Source organism: Pelobates fuscus, chromosome 4, assembly GCF_036172605.1.
Source record: "Pelobates fuscus isolate aPelFus1 chromosome 4, aPelFus1.pri, whole genome shotgun sequence".
Taxonomy (NCBI): domain Eukaryota; kingdom Metazoa; phylum Chordata; class Amphibia; order Anura; family Pelobatidae; genus Pelobates; species Pelobates fuscus.
Genome location: NC_086320.1, coordinates 3716180 through 3739791, shown reverse-complemented (window position 1 = coordinate 3739791; position 23612 = coordinate 3716180). Strand labels below are relative to the sequence as shown.

General features: G+C 45.0%; 1 protein-coding gene across 1 annotated transcript in view; it reads right to left on the bottom strand.

Moving 5' to 3' along the window:
- Positions 1-23612, bottom strand: part of LOC134608224 (cytochrome P450 11B, mitochondrial-like) — a 186438-nt gene that overhangs the window by 120814 nt on the left and 42012 nt on the right. Inside the window, exons 2-3 of the mRNA XM_063450886.1 lie at positions 14071-14322; positions 5098-5297 (exon numbers count right to left, since the gene is read on the bottom strand). Of these exons, the coding sequence (XP_063306956.1) occupies positions 5098-5297; positions 14071-14322 (452 nt within the window). The remainder of the gene's footprint in view (positions 1-5097; positions 5298-14070; positions 14323-23612) is intronic.

The window sequence follows — 23612 nt, the reverse complement described above, 5'->3', positions numbered from 1 at the left end:
GGAGCTATGGGACACGGAGTCTGTCCCTCCCACTGCGGGGTGACACAGACAGAAGGAGCTATGGAACAAATCCCTCCCACTGCAGGGTGACACCGACAGAAGGAGCTATGGAACAAATCCCTCCCACTGCAGGGTGACACCGACAGAAGGAGCTATGGGACACGGAGTCTGTCCCTCCCACTGCAGGGTGACACAGACAGAAGGAGCTATGGAACAAATCCCTCCCACTGCAGGGTGACACAGACAGAAGGAGCTATGGGACACGGAGTCTGTCCCTCCCACTGCAGGGTGACACAGAACGAAGGAGCTATGGAACAAATCCCTCCCACTGCAGGGTGACACAGACAGAAGGAGCTATGGAACAAATCCCTCCCACTGCAGGGTGACACAGAACGAAGGAGCTATGGAACAAATCCCTCCCACTGCAGGGTGACACAGACAGAAGGAGCTATGGAACAAATCCCTCCCACTGCAGGGTGACACAGACAGAAGGAGCTATGGAACAAATCCCTCCCACTGCAGGGTGACACAGACAGAATGAGCTATGGAACAAATCCCTCCCACTGCAGGGTGACACAGACAGAATGAGCTATGGGACACGGAGTCTGTCCCTCCCACTGCAGGGTGACACAGACAGAAGGAGCTATGGAACAAATCCCTCCCACTGCAGGGTGACACAGACAGAAGGAGCTATGGAACAAATCCCTCCCACTGCAGGGTGACACCGACAGAAGGAGCTATGGGACACGGAGTCTGTCCCTCCCACTGTAGGGTGACACAGACAGAAGGAGCTATGGAACAAATCCCTCCCACTGCAGGGTGACACAGACAGAAGGAGCTATGGGACACGGAGTCTGTCCCTCCCACTGCAGGGTGACACAGAACGAAGGAGCTATGGAACAAATCCCTCCCACTGCAGGGTGACACAGACAGAAGGAGCTATGGAACAAATCCCTCCCACTGCAGGGTGACACAGACAGAAGGAGCTATGGAACAAATCCCTCCCACTGCAGGGTGACACAGACAGAAGGAGCTATGGAACAAATCCCTCCCACTGCAGGGTGACACAGACAGAATGAGCTATGGAACAAATCCCTCCCACTGCAGGGTGACACAGACAGAATGAGCTATGGGACACGGAGTCTGTCCCTCCCACTGCAGGGTGACACAGACAGAAGGAGCTATGGAACAAATCCCTCCCACTGCAGGGTGACACAGACAGAAGGAGCTATGGAACAAATCCCTCCCACTGCAGGGTGACACAGACAGAATGAGCTATGGAACAAATCCCTCCCACTGCAGGGTGACACAGACAGAATGAGCTATGGAACAAATCCCTCCCACTGCAGGGTGACACAGACAGAAGGAGCTATGGGACACGGAGTCTGTCCCTCCCACTGCAGGGTGACACAGACAGAAGGAGCTATGGAATAAATCCCTCCCACTGCAGGGTGACACAGACAGAAGGAGCTATGGAACAAATCCCTCCCACTGCAGGGTGACACAGACAGAATGAGCTATGGAACAAATCCCTCCCACTGCAGGGTGACACAGACAGAATGAGCTATGGAACAAATCCCTCCCACTGCAGGGTGACACAGACAGAATGAGTTATGGAACAAATCCCTCCCACTGCAGGGTGACACCGACCGAAGGAGCTATGGGACATGGAGTCTGTCCCTCCCACTGCAGGGTAAAACACAGACAGAAGGAGCTATGGAACACAGTCTGTCCCTCCCACTGCAGGGTGACACAGACAGAAGGGAGCTATGGAACACAGAGTCTGTCCCTCCCACTGCAGGGCGACACAGACAGAAGGAGCTATGGGACACGGAGTCTGTCCCTCCCACTGCAGGGTGACACAGACAGAAGGAGCTATGGAACACGGAGTCTGTCCCTCCCACTGCAGGGTGACACAGACAGAAGGAGGTATGGGACACGGAGTCTGTTCCTCCCACTGCAGGGTGACACAGACAGAAGGAGCTATGGGGCACACTGTCCCTCCCACTGCAGGGTGACACAGACAGAAGGAGCTATGGGACACAGAGTCTGTCCCTCCCACTGCAGGGTGACACAGACAGAAGGAGCTATGGGGCACACTGTCCCTCCCACTGCAGGGTGACACGGACAGAGGTAGCTATGGGACACGGAGTCTATTCCTCCCACTGCAGGGTGACACAGACAGAAGGAGCTATGGGACACGGAGTCTGTCCCTCCCACTGCAGGGTGACACACACAGAAGGAGCTATGGGACAAGGAATCTGTCCCTCCCACTGCAGGGTGACACAGACAGAAGGAGCTATGGGACACAGAGTCTGTCCCTCCCACTGCAGGGTGACAAAGACAGAAGGAGATATGGTACACGGAGTCTGTCCCTCCCACTGCAGGGCGACACAGACAGAAGGAGCTATGGGACACGGAATCTGTCCCTCCCACTGCAGGGTGACACAGACAGAAGGAGCTATGGGACACAGAGTCTGTCCCTTCCACTGCAGGGTGACACAGACAGAGGGAGCTATGGGACACAGAGTCAGTCCCTCCCACTGCAGGGTGACACAGACAGAAGGAGCTATGGGAAATGGAGTCTGTCCCTCCCACTGCAGGGTGACACAGACAGAAGGAGATATGGGGCAAGGAGTCTATTCCTCCCACTGCAGGGTGACACAGACAGAAGGAGCTATGGGACAAGGAGTCTGTCCCTCCCACTGCAGGGTGACACAGACAGAAGGAGATATCGTACACGGAGTCTGTCCCTCCCACTGCAGGGCGACACAGACAGAAGGAGCTATGGGACACGGAATCTGTCCCTCCCACTGCAGGGTGACACAGACAGAAGGAGCTATGGGACACAGAGTCTGTCCCTTCCACTGCAGGGTGACACAGACAGAGGGAGCTATGGGACACAGAGTCTGTCCCTCCCACTGCAGGGTGATACAGACAGAAGGAGCTATGGGACACAGTTTGTCCCTCCAACTGCAGGGTGACACAGACAGAAGGAGATATGGTACACGGAGTCTGTCCCTCCCACTGCAGGGTGACACAGACAGAAGGAGCTATGGGACACGGAGTCTGTCCCCCCCACTGCAGGGTGACACAGACAGAAGGAGCTATGGGACACGGAGTATGTCCCTCCCACTGCAGGGTGACACAGACAGAAGGAGCTATGGGACACGGAGTCTGTCCCTCCCACTGCAGGGTGACACAGACAGAAGGAGCTATGGGACACAGAGTCTGTCCCTTCCACTGCAGGGTGACACAGACAGAGGGAGCTATGGGACACAGAGTCTGTCCCTCCCACTGCAGGGTGATACAGACAGAAAGAGCTATGGGACACAGTTTGTCCCTCCAACTGCAGGGTGACACAGACAGAAGGAGATATGGTACACGGAGTCTGTCCCTCCCACTGCAGGGTGACACAGACAGAAGGAGCTATGGGACACGGAGTCTGTCCCCCCCACTGCAGGGTGACACAGACAGAAGGAGCTATGGGACAAGGAGTATGTCCCTCCCACTGCAGGGTGACACAGACAGAAGGAGCTATGGGACACGGAGTGCTGATTTTCCACAGCCTAACTCCACCAATATATCCAGAGGATGCAGGAACAAGTAGGTAATCCCAGAGAATATCCAGCACAGTCAGCAATCAAATCAATAATATCCCATCACCTTTCCCAATCACTGGACGACACACAGTATCAGGAGTAGATTTGAAGTTTAATGGCAACATTCCTGCTTTTATGAGATTATCCCATGCAAGGGAGGGATTCACCACAATTACACATTACACCAATCACATAGACGTTACCTCCCACACATCTCCTCCCCTTAGCTTAACAGATAATACAATTATACTGTACATACTTTTCCCCACTTTCCAGATGTACCCCAAATATGTGTGATATACCTTTAAATCACCCAGATCAGACCAGGGGTTCGGGAGTTATAGGAAGGTAAAGTTTTGACCGACCGCATGGGTAAAGATGGCGAAATTAGTTCCATGAAATCTGGCCCTGCGGTTAGTCTCTATTCGTGCCCCAAAACTCCCGAAAGGCTATGCCACACATCATGGAGTCGGTAACCGGATGAATCCCCTAGTTCGTGGGATTCATCCTACCGAACGAATCCCCTAGTTCGTGGGATTCATCCTACCGAGTGACGGGCAGTTCGTGAGTTGTTTTCGGTACTTTCTGCTGTCCTGGAGGTCTTAGCGGTGTTCGGCTAGTCGAGTGTCCGTTTTGAGTTCCAGACACTCGACGACCAAACACCGCTGTTCGTGGGGTTACGATGGCCGCCGCCACGTGTTCGGCTGCCGAAATGGCGGCCACCCAGGGAATACAGCAGTGAGTTCGTATGAACCAAGGGAATAAGAGAAAAGATCAGGGAGGTAAATTGCATGATTAATATACATCAGGGTGGTTCGGTTGTTCGGTACTTTGTTCATATACCGAACAAAGTATGTCCATAGATGGTGCAATGTCAATCTGTGTAATCCAGGCATGAAAAACCTCAGCAGTGCCAACAAATTAAACAATAGATGGGACAGCCAAAAAGGGGGTCCGCTACACGGAGTCTGTTCCTCCCACTGCAGGGTGACACAGACAGAAGGAGCTATGGGACACACAGTCTGTCCCTCCCACTGCAGGGTGAAACAGACAGAAGGAGCTATGGGACACGGAGTCTGTCCCTCCCACTGCAGGGTGACACAGACAGAAGGAGCTATGGGACACGGAGTCTGTCCCTCCCACTGCAGGGCGACACAGACAGAAGGAGCTATGGGGCACTGAGTCTGTCCCTCCCACTGCAGGGCGACACAGACAGAAGGAGCTATGGGACACGGAGTCTGTCCCTCCCACTGCAGGGTGACACAGACAGAAGGAGCTATGGGACACTGAGTCTGTCCCTCCCACTGCAGGGTGACACAGACAGAAGGAGCTATGGGACACAGAGTCTGTCCCTCCCACTGCAGGGCGACACAGACAGAAGGAGCTATGGGGCACTGAGTCTGTCCCTCCCACTGCAGGGCGACACAGACAGAATGAGCTATGAGACACTGAGTCTGCCCCTCCCACTGCAGGGCGACACGGAACTTTGTCTTACCTTCCAATGTGAATCGGAAGAGGTCCGAGTACAGATCGACTGTTAGTGCTCCTCGTGTATTCTTGTTGATTCGCTGTTTTAAAAAAACAGTAAAATCACGAGCGACTTCATCCAGGAATGGAAGAAATTTTCGCACTCCATTTGGGTTCAGCACCTCCTTGTTCAGGATGAGACGATCTGAGCGCCATTGCTCGCCGTTTCTGCGTGATTAAGATAGAAGTGTTTAGAGACAGTCACAGCATGTTATCATGTTAGTTGGGTGTCGAGACCCTGGCCCTATCGTTCCCTGTTCAGATTGCTAGCGGATGTCCAGCAGCCATGAAGCACAATGCGTCACTGTTAAACCTGCAGAACTATGGGCCCCCCAGTCAGGGCCGGATTAAGAGCCCAGTGGGCCTGGTGCTGACAATTATGATAGGCCTAATTACAGAATCTTATTGACCAAAAACACTAAAACAGTCATACCTCCCAAGCGTCATGTATCTGATGGAGTTGGTGTTGGTGGGAAACTCAAAGGATGCAGCTATAAGAAAACACATACTCTATGCTAGTCTCTTTATCTAATTTATGCTTTCATCTTTCAAGTAAATCCATACCAACAGCAGTGTCCAGGGAAGCAGGAAGCCAAAGGGCGGGGTAAGAGAGTAGGCCACTGATGCGAATCCCATGACCAGAACTGCCAGAAGGGGCGAACATGCCCAAATGTCTAAAGAATTGCAAGGCCAGCCTGGCATCAGTGTCCATAAGCATCACAGTGTCAGTGTCCCCATGTCGCCCAGTCCCCTAGTCTCCCAGTGTCTGTGTCCCCATTTCTCCCAGTGTCCCCATGTCTCAGTGTGTCCCCATGTCACTAGCATACATGGGGACACAGAGACACTGGAAGACATGGGGGCACTGAGACACTGGAAGACATGGGGGCAATTGTGGATACAGACATGGGGACACTGAGAGACATGGGGACACAGACATTTGGGGACACTAGGGACACAGACATGGGGATGCAGACACTGGGAGACATGGGGACACTGGCTGGGAGACATAGGGACACAGACACTGGCTGGGAGACATGTGGACACTGGGAGACATGGGGACACAGACATGGGGACACTGGGAGGCATGGGGACACTGGCTGGGAGGCATGGGGATACTGGGAGCCATGTGTCCCAATGTGTCTACCTATGTCTCACAGCGTCCCCATGTGTCTGTGTCCCCATGTCTCACAGTATCCCCAAGTGTCTCAGTGTCCCCATGTCTCCCAGTGTCCCTAGTGTCTCAGTGTCCCCATGTCTCCCTGCAGCCTTCCCCCCATTCTTCACATACCTGAGCTGTAGTCTGTCTCTGCAGGCTGGGAGCTGCTGTCTGGACTCTCTGTGCTGTGTAGCTGCTCCCCTGCGGATCAGTGAGCATAGAGAGGCAGGGAGATGCTGTAACTTCCTATCCCTGCCTCTCTCCACACACAGTGACCCTTACTGGCCGGTGCTGGTATTGCAGAGTAATCTCCCTTTATAGTGAGAAAAATATTAGCATTTGTATTGCCAGTATTACTGCAATACCAGCACGTCAGGCAGCCTCAAATAACGGCTGTGCTAGTAAAATACCAGTTAGGTGGCAAACCTAAGAGTAGTGTGTAAAACAATAAAAATTAAAAAAATATATATATATATTTGTGGTCAAGGCATAAAGCCGTAGAGTTAGTAACTTAAAACAAACAGGACATGAACAGTCAGTTGGGGTGTGCCGTAACTGACGACGCAGTAGGCCTGAAATAAAAGAGGGCAAAAAGATGTAACCAGTTTATTCAGCCTACAATACAGCATAAGATTATCACACAATCATAGTCTTGAATGCTAGGCGTACTTCCTGAACTGGCTGGGGAATATATCGTGTATAAGCTGTGGACTTCCAGCGGCCCATAATCTTAATGATATGTGCCGGGATATTCTTTTTTGAACCGGTAGTAGCTGCTCCTATTCGAAATGAATGAATATTTGGCCGGGTTTAGCCCCAAGCGTACTAACAATGTTCTTACGTAAAGCATGAACTTACTGATAGTCAGCGTTTTACCGTATAATGCCAGTAGTGGTTGATGTGGTGTCATTGGGATGGATGAAAGGTACTGGTCGAAGACTACCACAGGACACCATTTATTGTCAGTAGGGTAGTAGGGAATAGTGACCGTCTGTCCCTTCACACTGGTTTTTGTATGGTGTAGGAACAGTGAATAATGGTTGTGTGTTTTAACTAGGTTAGCTCTTGTGAGGAAGTTTGGGGTGTTATAATTAGTGGTGGTAAACTCTTTGGGCCGAAGGAACCCATAGAATGCCAAGTAGATGGCGGTTTTAATGACCTGATTTGTGCGAGTCTCAAATGGTGAAGTGTCTAAAAGATTCGACAGTGACTGAAATAGAAGATAGTGTATAGGTAATCTGGACGGTGTAGGTGCCGGGGTGGAGTCCTTGATACCCTTCAATACAGACTTTACTTGATAAGAGGACAGGAAACGTTGTTTATCAGGCCATGTGGTGAGGATGTGGTATTGAATACCCGTGATGTATAATTTAATAGTGTTGAAGGATAGTTTTAAGTGAAGATGGCAAAAAGAAATAAACGCAATCATAGTGCTCATGGCAAATTTGTCAGAAATTTTGTGTACCATCACAAATTTATTAAACATCAGAAAAGCCCTGTCATAAACCTTTCTAGTGTTTACAGAAAGCCCTAATTGTGAGAGGTGATATCCGTGAGCGAGTAATCTGTTTAGTCCAATATCATCCCCTGCCACTGTGGTACTGGAGTGGGTATTAAGGCCGCTGTGGGTAGGGCCGCCCGGAACTCCTGAAAACGAGATCGGGATAAATGGTCACCGGCAACATTGAGAATCCCAGGAACATGTATGCAATTTAGGAAAAAAACTGTATTTTGCTGCTTGCCATGTGAGATTCCTAACAAACCGCATGATGGCCAGGGAAGCGGAACGTCCCTTGTTAACAATATGGCATGTTGCCATGTTGTCCGAGAAGCACCGCACCGACTTCCCTGACCACATAGCTCCCCATTTTACCGCTGCTGCAACAATGGGATAAAGTTCAAATGAAGCAGACGTGTCCTTGAACTCTGGTATCTCAGCAATTTCCTTTGGCCAGTTGCCCCACATCCATTCATTGCCAAAAATAGCGGCAAAACCGGAAGTGGCCACAGCATCTGTCCAAATATAAACAGACTCATCCGATAACACTGGTATGAATAAGCTCTTCCCGTTCCAGTGTCGTAAAAACTCCCTCCACATGCGTAAGTCAGCGGTGGCATGCACATCTAACATTATACGAGAGGAGTCAGTCTGAAACCGAGGAAATAGACTGAGTAGTCAGGATATAAAAGCCCGTCCTTGAGGAATAATTTTCATGGCAAAATTAAGAGAACCCAACAGGGATTGCAACTCCTTTTTACTGCAGGACTGTTCGGTTAAGTAAAAGTCAATGGCGGCCAGTATGCGTTCAATGTATTCCCTGGGGAGGCTAGCCTGCATGTGTACAGAATCCAGCACAACCCCCAGGAAATTGATGACCGTATCGGGACCTTCAGTCTTAGTAGGTGAAATCGGGACTCCTAGTTGTGTAAAAAGCTGTGTTGTAGCATGGAGGCTACTGGGAGGTAAGAGGTTGCTTTCTATGGAAAGAAAGTCCTCCAGATAATGAATATTGGTGGGGCATCTACAGGTGTTAAGCAATATCCAACACAATGTCTCAGCAAACATATCAAAAATACGTGGGCTGCTCTTGGAACCGAATGTGAGACGCGTGAAAAAATAATATAACTCTTGCCATTTAACACCATGTAGATGCCACAGGGATGGATGAATAGGGAGTAGCTTAAATGCATTTACTATGTCCGTCTTACTAAGCCAAGCTCCTATCCTGCTGAGAGGATGGCCGTGATGGCATTATCTATAGTTGCGTATTGCAGTAAAAACTCTTCAGACGGAATAAGTGAGTTTAGACTTGGTGTAGCTGATGCATGGGGAGCAGAGAGGTCAAGAATCAACCTTTGCTTGTTTGAGGATTTACCAGGGACCAGACCTATGGGATTAGTTCTCCATACAGCAAAAGGTGGAGAATCGGTCTCCAGGAATATTACCAGGAGACAACCGCCGTGTCACTATTTCCCAGAGCCGTTTGCGACTGCTGTCAGCTCTCTGTGTCCATTTTATCCAGTTTATCGGTGATAAAACCTAAAGAGGTCAATATCGCGTGCAGATCAGAACACTGACTGCTACTAGACCCTTCATCAGCCCCAGTATTATCAGTTTGCGTGTTCAAAAGTCTATACAATTCGGCTTTCCTAGCCGTATCTGGGAATGGAATATTCCTTTTCCTTAATTCGGCGGTGATCCGAGGAACCGTCCAGGAGCGGAGAGATGAAGGACTTGCATTGTCGACTCCTTGAGATGGAGTGACCGATCTAGCAGGTGTGCTAGGGATAGACAGATCTTCCCCGCCTTCTGATAGTTGTGACATGCTATAAAATAAATGTAGAAGTTTTACCTAGCGTAAAAAAATTTCACTGGCTGCTTTAACTAGTGCCAAGCGGCGAAACAATTAAGACGATAGGTGACAGGTGAGGCCCTACTAGTTGCCAAGTGGCTGTGAGAGGCTCTACCTATGAATTGGCCTGATTGGGGTACGAGGCCATTGACATTATGGCGGGGAGTTGGCCCCTCTGTGACAATAACCAGAAAAAGACAGAATGGGAGTGACAGGTGAGACCCTCTCTATGCAACCGTGTGAGGTGGCTAACTATGATTTGGCCCGAGGGGATGTCGTACCTCCGTTTGAGGATGGGTGTTGGCCTCGCGGGACCACTAACGTACGGCGTAGAAGGCCAAGAAGAACGTACCTAGAGGCTCCTATGCTTTAGTGCCAGTGTATAACTCGCTTATGAAAATAGACGGGGAAGGGAATCGTGTGGATTCGAGATGAAGGGACGTACCTGTTGAGCCGAGTATTTAGCCGGGTAAGGTAATATAGGTGAACTGTAGGTCCTACAAGATTAAATAGTGAGTTATAATTACATTTAATTTAATAACTATTAAGTGGTTTTAACGATATGTACCTTAAATTCCCTCCTGTACCCAAGATACCTACCAGGTAGATATATCCTAAATTGGAACCTGGAACCAAAACCCCAAAAGGCTGCGCGGATGGCCTAGCCTATAAATGTAGAAGTAACACGTAAGAATAACGGCTATGCAAACCTCAAGTGGCTAGTTAAAACATGACAAGGACATGTGAAACTGTACGTGTTTTACGAATTTATGTGTCACATAACCCCCCCCCCCCCAAAAAAAATGCCTCATCTTGATTGCTTGCAGTATCTAGAACCCTGAATGCCTCATGCCAGACCTGCATGTAATTTGCCCGAATGCAGGTGTAGAGGTCAGTCATTATAGCTGCTTTAAAACCTGATACTATTTGTAACACATGTTTAATTTAGCACAACATGTAATAATATAGAATGACCACAAGGGGCCGACATAACCCACTTAAACTGCACAATGAAAATACTAATGGCCGTTTAAAACGAATGAATAATGAGTGTATTGCATCACATAAGAACAATTCTATAGCCAGATTATAAGTACGTATAATAGCCAAATGATTTAACCGAAATCATGTATCGAAATGGCTTTGTGCTATAACTCCCGCCAAATATTCGAAAAATGTGACGTAACGGTAAGCTCCGTATTTGAATAGTGGTATCCCAAGATGACGCAGATCGACCGCGACCGCCGCCCGACGGCAGCCGTGACTTACGGTTTGCTGAAAAACGGCACCAGCCGCCGGTCGCTTATGCCGATAAGCCGAAATGCGGGGACGCCGGGGAGACAGGAAATATCTTGCGAGCTGAACCGGAGTAACAGGTCCAGGTAAGTGTATCCACGGGGTTCAGCCAGTGACAGAGGAGATTTGCACGGGCCGGAAGTTCGGTTATGCAAATCTCTAGACCTGAGACGGTAGTAAGTGAAGGGCTGGAGCTCCTTAAGAAGGGGAACCAAGCCCCTCCCACAACTTCACGCCCTGCCTTCCATATATATATATATATATATATATATATATAGAAAAAACAGAAGAGAAGGCTGCTCTCATAAAAATTTATTCAATTATCATTAAAAACGACCAACGTTTCGGTCCCCGTTCGGGACCTTCCTCAGGGTCAAAAAATAGAACAGCAGAACAATACAGTACAGTGCATCAGTGACCAATATATACCAAAATATTCAATTAGATTACTCACTCAGGTGTGTTTCCGTGCGTTCCCGCCATCACCCTGTGCTCTTCCGGGTATGCGCGCGCATCCATGCGCGTCACGCCCCCTCCGTTACGTGCCTACGTATCGGCTTACCCATCACCCTGGATACCATATCAACAAAGCAGCCCGTTCGTAGAAACTGGTGCTGTGATCAACAGGATGAAAGAGTCTACAAGTGTACATGGGAAAGTGCATAAAAGTGCTTAGAAATAAAACGGTCTATTACCTTATATAGGTGAATGTGCTAGTAAATATCTATATTTATCGTGAACCATAATATAGGCACAAATATATCCTAATGGCCAAATAACATGTGCATAAGCCCCTTAGGGTTATAGAAGTGATTATGTATACTCTAAATGTATAATAAATAGAGTAATAAAGTGCTACTATTTTCATTAAAGTGCTAGTGATAAATGTAAAGTGCTGATGATTACCACAAAAAAGTGCTAGTGATATAGATAAAGTGCAACAACCACACATCAAGTAGCTTAAAATATTAAACGACTGTATGCAATATAACAGCACGTTATAATAACTCCAACATAAAATCACATCTAATAATGATACCCATTATTTTCAATTTAAAAATTAAATGTTACTAAATAGCTGTAAACCTTCATATAAACGAATGATAAACGAATATGAAGGCAGCCTTCTCTTCTGTTTTTTCTACATTACTTGGAGCTCTGGTGGTGCGCCCGGCATTGGACTGCCTGTTAAGCGTGAGTGCAGGGGATATATCTATTTTCTATATCTATATATATATATATATTTTTATTTTTTATTTTATATTTTTTTATTGGCCTATTCCATGGGCCTGGAGCTGCAGCTCCATCAGCCCCTATGTTAATCCGGCCCTGCCCCCATTATTGTCTGACCATTGATACAGAGAGCAGAGATCACAACCCTTCAGCTCCTTCATTCTGAGACTTTGAGATGAATATCCACCATTTCATAACGATCTTCTAAGATGTCCCCTTATAGTGTAAGATTCTTCGGATCCGAAGACCCGCTCCTGGCATGACAGGTGATCTCTAAATGGATATCCCAGAAGCCCCTGCTACACAGGACATGCGCAGCACTCCCGTTAAATAAGAAGGCCAGGATTTTCCTAGAAATCCCAGCCGCTTCCCGGTCGGTGGGAGTCCATGGAATTAGAACATGGACAATTAGAGCCAAGGATTTATTTTTATGTTACTTTTTATAATCCAGTAAAACACGTTAAAATGGGCCGGGGTCATCTTTTACTGTAATTAAAGTAAAATAAAATAATTATTATAAAAAGGGAAAAAGCATGATATGGGGGGAGTGAGTGAGTGTGACTAACAGCATGATATGGGGGGAGTGAGTGTGACTAACAGCATGATATGGGGGGAGTGAGTGAGTGTGACCCACAGCATGATATGGAGGGAGTGAGTGTGACCCACAGTATGATATGGGGGGAGGGAGTGAGTGTGACTAACAGCATGATATGGGGGGGAGTGAGTGAGTGTGACTAACAGCATGATATGGGGGGAGTGAGTGTGACTAACAGCATGATATGGGGGGAGTGAGTGAGTGTGACCCACAGCATGATATGGGGGGAGTGAGTGTGACTAACAGCATGATATGGGGGGAGTGAGTGAGTGTGACCCACAGCATGATATGGGGGGAGTGAGTGTGACCCACAGCATGATATGGGGGGAGTGAGTGTGACTAACAGCATGATATGGGGGGAGTGAGTGAGTGTGACCCACAGCATGATATGGGGGGAGGGAGTGTGACCCACAGCATGATATGGGGGGAGGGAGTGAGTGTGACCCACAGCATGATATGGGGGGAGGGAGTGAGTGTAACTCACAGCAGGACAGAGTGGGAGTGAGTGTGACTCACAGCAGGACAGAGTGGGAGTGAGTGTGACCCACAGCAGGACAGAGTGGGAGTGAGTGTGACTCACAGCAGGACAGAGTGGGAGTGAGTGTGACCCACAGCAGGACAGAGTGGGAGTGAGTGTGACTCACAGCAGGACAGAGTGGGAGTGAGTGTAACTCACAGCAGGACAGAGTGGGAGTGAGTGTGACCCACAGCAGGACAGAGTGGGAGTGAGTGTGACTCACAGCAGGACAGAGTGGGAGTGAGTGTGACTCACAGCAGGACAGAGTGGGAGTGAGTGTGACCCACAGAAGGACAGAGTGGGAGTGAGAGTGACTCACAGCAGGACAGAGTGGGAGTGAGTGTGACTCACAGCAGGACAGAGTGGGAGTGAGAGTGACTCACAGCAGGACAGAGTGGGAGTGAGAGTGACTCACAGCAGGACAGAGTGGGAGTGAGTGTGACCCACAGCAGGACAGAGTGGGAGTGTGACTCACAGCAGGACAGAGTGGGAGTGAGTGTGACCCACAGCAGGACAGAGTGGGAGTGAGTGTGACCCACAGCAGGACAGAGTGGGAGTGAGTGTGACCCACAGCAGGACAGAGTGGGAGTGAGTGTGACCCACAGCAGGACAGAGTGGGAGTGAGAGTGACTCACAGCAGGACAGAGTGGGAGTGAGTGTGACCCACAGCAGGACAGAGTGGGAGTGTGACTCACAGCAGGACAGAGTGGGAGTGAGTGTGACTCACAGCAGGACAGAGTGGGAGTGAGTGTGACTCACAGCAGGACAGAGTGGGAGTGAGAGTGACTCACAGCAGGAATACTCCACACTTGTGGTTGCGCAAGTCTCTGTGGGCTGCCCAGGACTCAATCTGCATTCTCCGTGGAAAGATACCCTCTGCCTGGAACAATTGGGCCACGTCCTGTGGCAGGAGAATATTGACACTGCTGTGTGCACCGAGGTTCTCCCTGTACAGACACAAAAATTCCCATAAACCCCCAAAATGAACATCACTTAGGGCTCTCCTGTCCCGTACCCACCGATAGCAATTGTCCTGCACATAACTGCCCCATAACCATATATAATAACTGCCCCATAACCATATATAATAACTGCACCATAACCATATATAATAACTGCCCCATAACCATATATAATAACTGCCCCATAACCATATATAATAACTGCCCCATAACCATATAATAACTGCCCCATAACCATATATAATAACTGCCCCATAACCATATATAATAACTGCCCCATAACCATATATAATAACTGCCCCATAACCATATATAATAACTGCCCTGTACCCACGTATAATAACTGCCCCATAACCATATATAATAACTGCCTTGTACCCACGTATAATAACTGCCCCATAACCATATATAATAACTGCCCTGTACCCACGTATAATAACTGCCCCATAACCATATATAATAACTGCCCTGTACCCACGTATAATAACTGCCCCATAACCATATATAATAACTGCCCTGTACCCACGTATAATAACTGCCCCATAACCATATATAATAACTGCCCTGTACCCACGTATAATAACTGCCCCATAACTATATATAATAACTGCCCTGTACCCACGTATAATAACTGCCCCATAACCATGTATAATAACTGCCCTGTACCCACGTATAATAACTGCCCCATAACCATATATAATAACTGCCCTGTACCCACGTATAATAACTGCCCCATAACTATATATAATAACTGCCCTGTACCCACGTATAATAACTGCCCCATAACCATGTATAATAACTGCCCTGTACCCACGTATAATAACTGCCCCATAACCATATATAATAACTGCCCTGTACCCACGTATAATAACTGCCCTGTACCCACGTATAATAACTGCCCCATAACCATATATAATAACTGCCCTGTACCCACATATAATAACTGCCCCATAACCATATATAATAACTGCCCCATAAACATATATAATAACTGCCCTGTACCCACATATAATAACTGCCCCATAACCATATATAATAACTGCCCTGTACCCACGTATAATAACTGCCCCATAACCATATATAATAACTGCCCTGTACCCACGTATAATAACTGCCCCATAACCATATAATAATAACTGCCCTGTACCCACGTATAATAACTGCCCTGTACCCACGTATAATAACTGCCCCATAACCATATATAATAACTGCCCTGTACCCACATATAATAACTGTCCCATAACCATATATAATAACTGCCCTGTACCCACGTATAATAACTGCCCCATAACCATGTATAATAACTGCCCTGTACCCACGTATAATAACTGCCCCATAACCATGTATAATAACTGCCCTGTACCCACGTATAATAACTGCCCCATAACCATATATAATAACTGCCCCATAACCATGTATAATAACTGCCCTGTACCCACGTATAATAACTGCCCCATAACCATGTATAATAACTGCCCCATAACCATATATAATAACTGCCCCATAACCATATATAATAACTGCCCCATAACCATATATAATAACTGCCCTGTACCCACGTATAATAACTGCCCCATAACCATGTATAATAACTGCCCTGTACCCACATATAATAACTGCCCCATAACCATATATAATAACTGCCCTGTACCCACGTATAATAACTGCCCTGTACCCACGTATAATAACTGCCCCATAACCATATATAATAACTGCCCTGTACCCACGTATAATAACTGCCCTGTACCCACGTATAATAACTGCCCCATATCCATATATAATAACTGCCCTGTACCCACATATAATAACTGCCCCATAACCATATATAATAACTGCCCTGTACCCACGTATAATAACTGCCCCATAACCATGTATAATAACTGCCCTGTACCCACGTATAATAACTGCCCCATAACCATGTATAATAACTGCCCTGTACCCATGTATAATAACTGCCCCATAACCATATATAATAACTGCCCCATAACCATGTATAATAACTGCCCTGTACCCACATATAATAACTGCCCCATAACCATATATAATAACTGCCCTGTACCCACATATAATAACTGCCCCATAACCATGTATAATAACTGCCCTGTACCCACGTATAATAACTGCCCCATAACCATATATAATAACTGCCCCATAACCATATATAATAACTGCCCTGTACCCACATATAATAACTGCCCCATAACCATATATAATAACTGCCCTGTACCCATATATAATAACTGCCCCATAACCATATATAATAACTGCCCTGTACCCACGTATAATAACTGCCCCATAACCATATATAATAACTGCCCTGTACCCACGTATAATAACTGCCCCATAACCATATATAATAACTGCCCCATAACCATATATAATAACTGCCCCATAACCATATATAATAACTGCCCTGTACCCACGTATAATAACTGCCCCATAACCATATATAATAAGTGCCCTGCACCCACGTATAATAACTGCCCCATAACCATATATAATAACTGCCCTGTACCCACATATAATAACTGCCCCATAACCATATATAATAAGTGCCCTGTACCCACGTATAATAACTGCCCCATAACCATATATAATAACTGCCCTGTACCCACGTATAATAACTGCCCCATAACCATGTATAATAACTGCCCCATAACCATGTATAATAACTGCCCTGTACCCACATATAATAACTGCCCCATAACCATATATAATAACTGCCCTGTACCCACGTATAATAACTGCCCCATAACCATATATAATAACTGCCCCATAACCATATATAATAACTGCCCCATAACCATATATAATAACTGCCCTGTACCCACATATAATAACTGCCCCATAACCATATATAATAACTGCCCTGTATCCACGTATAATAACTGCCCCATAACCATATATAATAACTGCCCCATAACCATATATAATAACTGCCCCATAACCATATATAATAACTGCCCCATAACCATATATAATAACTGCCCTGTACCCACATATATAACTGCCCCATAACCATATATAATAACTGCCCTGTACCCACGTATAATAACTGCCCCATAACCATATATAATAACTGCCCTGTACCCACGTATAATAACTGCCCCATAACCATGTATAATAACTGCCCTGTACCCACGTATAATAACTGCCCCATAACCATATATAATAACTGCCCTGTACCCACGTATAATAACTGCCCCATAACTATATATAATAACTGCCCTGTACCCACGTATAATAACTGCCCCATAACCATGTATAATAACTGCCCTGTACCCACGTATAATAACTGCCCCATAACCATATATAATAACTGCCCTGTACCCACGTATAATAACTGCCCTGTACCCACGTATAATAACTGCCCCATAACCATATATAATAACTGCCCTGTACCCACATATAATAACTGCCCCATAACCATATATAATAACTGCCCCATAAACATATATAATAACTGCCCTGTACCCACATATAATAACTGCCCCATAACCATATATAATAACTGCCCTGTACCCACGTATAATAACTGCCCCATAACCATATATAATAACTGCCCTGTACCCACGTATAATAACTGCCCCATAACCATATAATAATAACTGCCCTGTACCCACGTATAATAACTGCCCTGTACCCACGTATAATAACTGCCCCATAACCATATATAATAACTGCCCTGTACCCACATATAATAACTGTCCCATAACCATATATAATAACTGCCCTGTACCCACGTATAATAACTGCCCCATAACCATGTATAATAACTGCCCTGTACCCACGTATAATAACTGCCCCATAACCATGTATAATAACTGCCCTGTACCCACGTATAATAACTGCCCCATAACCATATATAATAACTGCCCCATAACCATGTATAATAACTGCCCTGTACCCACGTATAATAACTGCCCCATAACCATGTATAATAACTGCCCCATAACCATATATAATAACTGCCCCATAACCATATATAACTGCCCCATAACCATATATAATAACTGCCCTGTACCCACGTATAATAACTGCCCCATAACCATGTATAATAACTGCCCTGTACCCACATATAATAACTGCCCCATAACCATATATAATAACTGCCCTGTACCCACGTATAATAACTGCCCCATAACCATATATAATAACTGCCCTGTACCCACGTATAATAACTGCCCCATAACCATATATAATAACTGCCCTGTACCCACGTATAATAACTGCCCTGTACCCACGTATAATAACTGCCCCATAACCATATATAATAACTGCCCTGTACCCACATATAATAACTGCCCCATAACCATATATAATAACTGCCCTGTACCCACGTATAATAACTGCCCCATAACCATGTATAATAACTGCCCTGTACCCACGTATAATAACTGCCCCATAACCATATATAATAACTGCCCCATAACCATGTATAATAACTGCCCTGTACCCACGTATAATAACTGCCCCATAACCATGTATAATAACTGCCCCATAACCATATATAATAACTGCCCCATAACCATGTATAATAACTGCCCCATAACCATATATAATAACTGCCCCATAACCATATATAATAACTGCCCTGTACCCACGTATAATAACTGCCCCATAACCATGTATAATAACTGCCCTGTACCCACGTATAATAACTGCCCCATAACCATATATAATAACTGCCCTGTACCCACATATAATAACTGCCCCATAACCATATATAATAACTGCCCTGTACCCACATATAATAACTGCCCCATAACCATGTATAATAACTGCCCTGTACCCACATATAATAACTGCCCCATAACCATGTATAATAACTGCCCCATAACCATATATAATAACTGCCCCATAACCATATATAATAACTGCCCTGTACCCACATATAATAACTGCCCCATAACCATATATAATAACTGCCCCATAACCATATATAATAACTGCCCTGTACCCACGTATAATAACTGCCCCATAACCATATATAATAAGTGCCCTGCACCCACGTATAATAACTGCCCCATAACCATATATAATAACTGCCCCATAACCATATATAATAACTGCCCTGTACCCACATATAATAACTGCCCCATAACCATATATAATAACTGCCCTGTACCCACGTATAATAACTGCCCCATAACCATATATAATAACTGCCCTGTACCCACGTATAATAACTGCCCCATAACCATGTATAATAACTGCCCTGTACCCACATATAATAACTGCCCCATAACCATATATAATAACTGCCCTGTACCCACGTATAATAACTGCCCCATAACCATATATAATAACTGCCCCATAACCATATATAATAACTGCCCCATAACCATATATAATAACTGCCCTGTACCCACATATAATAACTGCCCCATAACCATATATAATAACTGCCCTGTATCCACGTATAATAACTGCCCCATAACCATATATAATAACTGCCCTGTACCCATATATAATAACTGCCCCATAACCATATATAATAACTGCCCCATAACCATATATAATAACTGCCCTGTACCCACATATATAACTGCCCCATAACCATATATAATAACTGCCCTGTACCCACGTATAATAACTGCCCCATAACCATATATAATAACTGCCCTGTACCCACGTATAATAACTGCCCCATAACCATGTATAATAACTGCCCTGTACCCACGTATAATAACTGCCCCATAACCATATATAATAACTGCCCTGTACCCACGTATAATAACTGCCCCATAACCATATATAATAACTGCCCTGTACCCACGTATAATAACTGCCCCATAACCATGTATAATAACTGCCCTGTACCCACGTATAATAACTGCCCCATAACCATATATAATAACTGCCCTGTACCCACGTATAATAACTGCCCTGTACCCACGTATAATAACTGCCCCATAACCATATATAATAACTGCCCTGTACCCACATATAATAACTGCCCCATAACCATATATAATAACTGCCCCATAAACATATATAATAACTGCCCTGTACCCACATATAATAACTGCCCCATAACCATATATAATAACTGCCCTGTACCCACGTATAATAACTGCCCCATAACCATATATAATAACTGCCCTGTACCCACGTATAATAACTGCCCCATAACCATATAATAATAACTGCCCTGTACCCACGTATAATAACTGCCCTGTACCCACGTATAATAACTGCCCCATAACCATATATAATAACTGCCCTGTACCCACATATAATAACTGTCCCATAACCATATATAATAACTGCCCTGTACCCACGTATAATAACTGCCCCATAACCATGTATAATAACTGCCCTGTACCCACGTATAATAACTGCCCCATAACCATGTATAATAACTGCCCTGTACCCGCGTATAATAACTGCCCCATAACCATATATAATAACTGCCCCATAACCATGTATAATAACTGCCCTGTACCCACGTATAATAACTGCCCCATAACCATGTATAATAACTGCCCCATAACCATATATAATAACTGCCCCATAACCATATATAACTGCCCCATAACCATATATAATAACTGCCCTGTACCCACGTATAATAACTGCCCCATAACCATGTATAATAACTGCCCTGTACCCACATATAATAACTGCCCCATAACCATATATAATAACTGCCCTGTACCCACGTATAATAACTGCCCCATAACCATATATAATAACTGCCCTGTACCCACGTATAATAACTGCCCCATAACCATATATAATAACTGCCCTGTACCCACGTATAATAACTGCCCTGTACCCACGTATAATAACTGCCCCATAACCATATATAATAACTGCCCTGTACCCACATATAATAACTGCCCCATAACCATATATAATAACTGCCCTGTACCCACGTATAATAACTGCCCCATAACCATGTATAATAACTGCCCTGTACCCACGTATAATAACTGCCCCATAACCATATATAATAACTGCCCCATAACCATGTATAATAACTGCCCTGTACCCACGTATAATAACTGCCCCATAACCATGTATAATAACTGCCCCATAACCATATATAATAACTGCCCCATAACCATGTATAATAACTGCCCCATAACCATATATAATAACTGCCCCATAACCATATATAATAACTGCCCCATAACCATATATAATAACTGCCCTGTACCCACGTATAATAACTGCCCCATAACCATGTATAATAACTGCCCTGTACCCACGTATAATAACTGCCCCATAACCATATATAATAACTGCCCTGTACCCACATATAATAACTGCCCCATAACCATATATAATAACTGCCCTGTACCCACATATAATAACTGCCCCATAACCATGTATAATAACTGCCCTGTACCCACATATAATAACTGCCCCATAACCATGTATAATAACTGCCCCATAACCATATATAATAACTGCCCCATAACCATATATAATAACTGCCCTGTACCCACATATAATAACTGCCCCATAACCATGTATAATAACTGCCCTGTACCCACGTATAATAACTGCCCCATAACCATATATAATAACTGCCCCATAACCATATATAATAACTGCCCTGTACCCACATATAATAACTGCCCCATAACCATATATAATAACTGCCCTGTACCCACATATAATAACTGCCCCATAACCATGTATAATAACTGCCCTGTACCCACGTATAATAACTGCCCCATAACCATATATAATAACTGCCCCATAAACATATATAATAACTGCCCTGTACCCACATATAATAACTGCCCCATAACCATATATAATAACTGCCCTGTACCCATATATAATAACTGCCCCATAACCATATATAATAACTGCCCTGTACCCACGTATAATAACTGCCCCATAACCATATATAATAACTGCCCTGTACCCACGTATAATAACTGCCCCATAACCATATATAATAACTGCCCCATAACCATATATAATAACTGCCCCATAACCATATATAATAACTGCCCTGTACCCACGTATAATAACTGCCCCATAACCATATATAATAAGTGCCCTGCACCCACGTATAATAACTGCCCCATAACCATATATAATAACTGCCCCATAACCATATATAATAACTGCCCTGTACCCACATATAATAACTGCCCCATAACCATATATAATAACTGCCCTGTACCCACGTATAATAACTGCCCCATAACCATATATAATAACTGCCCTGTACCCACGTATAATAACTGCCCCATAACCATGTATAATAACTGCCCCATAACCATGTATAATAACTGCCCTGTACCCACATATAATAACTGCCCCATAACCATATATAATAACTGCCCTGTACCCACGTATAATAACTGCCCCATAACCATATATAATAACTGCCCCATAACCATATATAATAACTGCCCTGTACCCACATATAATAACTGCCCCATAACCATATATAATAACTGCCCTGTATCCACGTATAATAACTGCCCCATAACCATATATAATAACTGCCCTGTACCCACATATAATAACTGCCCCATAACCATATATAATAACTGCCCCATAACATATATAATAACTGCCCCATAACCATATATAATAACTGCCCCATAACCATATATAATAACTGCCCTGTACCCACATATATAACTGCCCCATAACCATATATAATAACTGCCCTGTACCCACGTATAATAACTGTCCCATAACCATATATAATAACTGCCCTGTACCCACGTATAATAACTGCAACATAGCCATATATAATAACTGCCCTGTACCCACGTATAATAACTGCCCCATAACCATATATAATAACTGCCCTGTACCCACGTATAATAACTGCCTTGTACCCATATATAATAACTGGCCCATAACCATATATAATAACTGCCCTGTACCCACGTATAATAACTGCCCCATAACCATATATAATAACTGCCCTGTACCCACGTATAATAACTGCCCCATAACATATATAATAACTGCCCTGTACCCACGTATAATAACTGCCCCATAACCATGTATAATAACTGCCCTGTACCCACGTATAATAACTGCCCTGTACCCACGTATAATAACTGCCCCATAACCATATATAATAACTGCCCCATAACCATATATAATAACTGCCCTGTACCCACGTATAATAACTGCCCTGTACCCATATATAATAACTGGCCCATAACCATATATAATAACTGCCCTGTACCCATATATAATAACTGCCCCATAACCATATATAATAACTGCCCTGTACCCACGTATAATAACTGCCCCATAACCATATATAATAACTGCCCCATAACCATATATAATAACTGCCCTATACCCACGTATAATAACTGCCCTGTACCCATATATAATAACTGGCCCATAACCATTTATAATAACTGCCCTGTACC